General features: G+C 68.1%; 1 protein-coding gene across 1 annotated transcript in view; it reads left to right on the forward strand.

Annotated features, from left to right (window-relative positions):
- PSMB11 (proteasome subunit beta 11) overlaps positions 1–1,324 on the forward strand; it is a 3,271-nt gene extending 1,947 nt beyond the window's left edge. Inside the window, 1 exon segment of the mRNA XM_075072105.1 lies at positions 1,295–1,324. Within this exon segment, the coding sequence (XP_074928206.1) occupies positions 1,295–1,324 (30 nt within the window).
- Positions 1,325–1,544: the final 220 nt, after the last annotated feature.

Below are 1,544 nucleotides of genomic sequence, written 5' to 3' on the forward strand. Positions count from 1 at the left end.
AACTGGAGCCCACAGCGCTCCCTTGCAGGGCAAGGCTGGGAGCCCACAGCGCGGGCTGGGTTGTTATTCCAGCCATCGTGTGACATCACTTCCCGTGATCTGTAAGTTGCGTCTCCCCCCGGGCCCGACTCCTCCTGCTTCGGCTGCTTTCCCTTTCCGTCTATGTTGCCCTGCCCCGGCCTGCGCTGCCAGCATCCTGCACCCAGTCTTGTCCTCCAGCCCGCCCACTTCCCTCCAGCTGCCCCCCTTCCTCTGTCCGGCCCCACTCCTCCAGCCCGGCCCCACTCCCTCCAGGCCTCCCCCCTTCCTCTGTCCTGGCCCCCACTCCTCCAGCCTGCCCACTCCTCCAGCCTGCGCCCTCTCTGTCCTGCCCACTCCTCAGCCTGCGCCCCTTCTTCTGTCCTGGCCCCACTCCCTCCAGCCTGCCCCCTCTCTTCTGCCCCTCCCTAGGCCCCACTCCCTCCGCCCCCGTCGGCCCCAACTCCACCCAGCCATCGCCCTCCGCTGTCCGCCCTCCTCTGTCCCAGCCCGCCCCCTCCCTCGCCTGCCCACCTTCCTGTTGTCCGGGCCCCACTCCTCCAGCCTGCGCCTCCTTTCCCCATCCTCCGCTGCTTCTTCTGCCCCTCATCGCCCACTCCGCCCGCTCGCTCCCAGTCCCTCTCCAGCCTGCGCCCTTCCTGTGTCGCCCCACCTCGCAGCCGGCTTCCTACGTCGCCCGCCGTCAGCTGCCCTTCATGCACTGCTATACACACTACAACTTCAGTCGGCCCCACTCCTCGGCCGACACCTCGTTTCTCTGTCCCTGTCCACTCCCTCCAGCCTGCGCCCCTTCCTGTGTCCGGCCCCACTCCCTCCACTGCTCCTGTCGCCCCCTCCTCCCTCTTCTTTCCGGCCCCAACTCCCTCCCAGCCTGCCCCCCCTCTCGCTCTGTCCCTTGCCCCACCTCTTCGGTCCGGCCCACTCCCTGCGCCTGCCCTGCTTCTTCCCTGTCCCACTCCTCCAGCCTTGCGCCTGCGCCCCTTCCTGTGTCCCGGCCCCACTCCCTCCAGCCTGCGCCCCTTCCTGTGTCCCGGCCCCACTCCCTCCAGCCTCCCCTCCTCCTCTTTCCCGGCCCCACTCCCTCCAGCCTGCCCCCTTCCTCCATCCGTCTGTCTCTGCCCCATTCGCTCCATCCTGCCGCCCTGCTCGCTGTCTGCCTCCTGCTCTCACATTAACCCCCCCATCTCTCCCTCTCCCCTTTCCCCCACTGCTCGGCTCTGTCCTGCCAGCCCCTCCTGACCCCCTGTCTGTCTAGGGGGATCCGATGTTCACGGGGCCCCATTAGTGGGTCCTTCATGCTCCAGCGGAGGGAGGGCAGCCCCCACCCCTCCAGGGCCACCCCCGGGTTTTTGCTGTCCCAGGCAGCAAAAAGAAAAAATGAAAAAGCAAAAAAGCCAGGATCGGGCTCTGCAGCTCCCCCGTCGGTCTGGTCCTTCGCTCCCACAGGGCGTGCGGGACCCGCTGCCGAAGACCCGGACGTGCCGCCCCTCTCCGCTGGCCGCCCC

Source organism: Chelonoidis abingdonii, chromosome 14 (assembly GCF_003597395.2).
Source record: "Chelonoidis abingdonii isolate Lonesome George chromosome 14, CheloAbing_2.0, whole genome shotgun sequence".
Taxonomy (NCBI): Eukaryota; Metazoa; Chordata; order Testudines; family Testudinidae; genus Chelonoidis; species Chelonoidis abingdonii.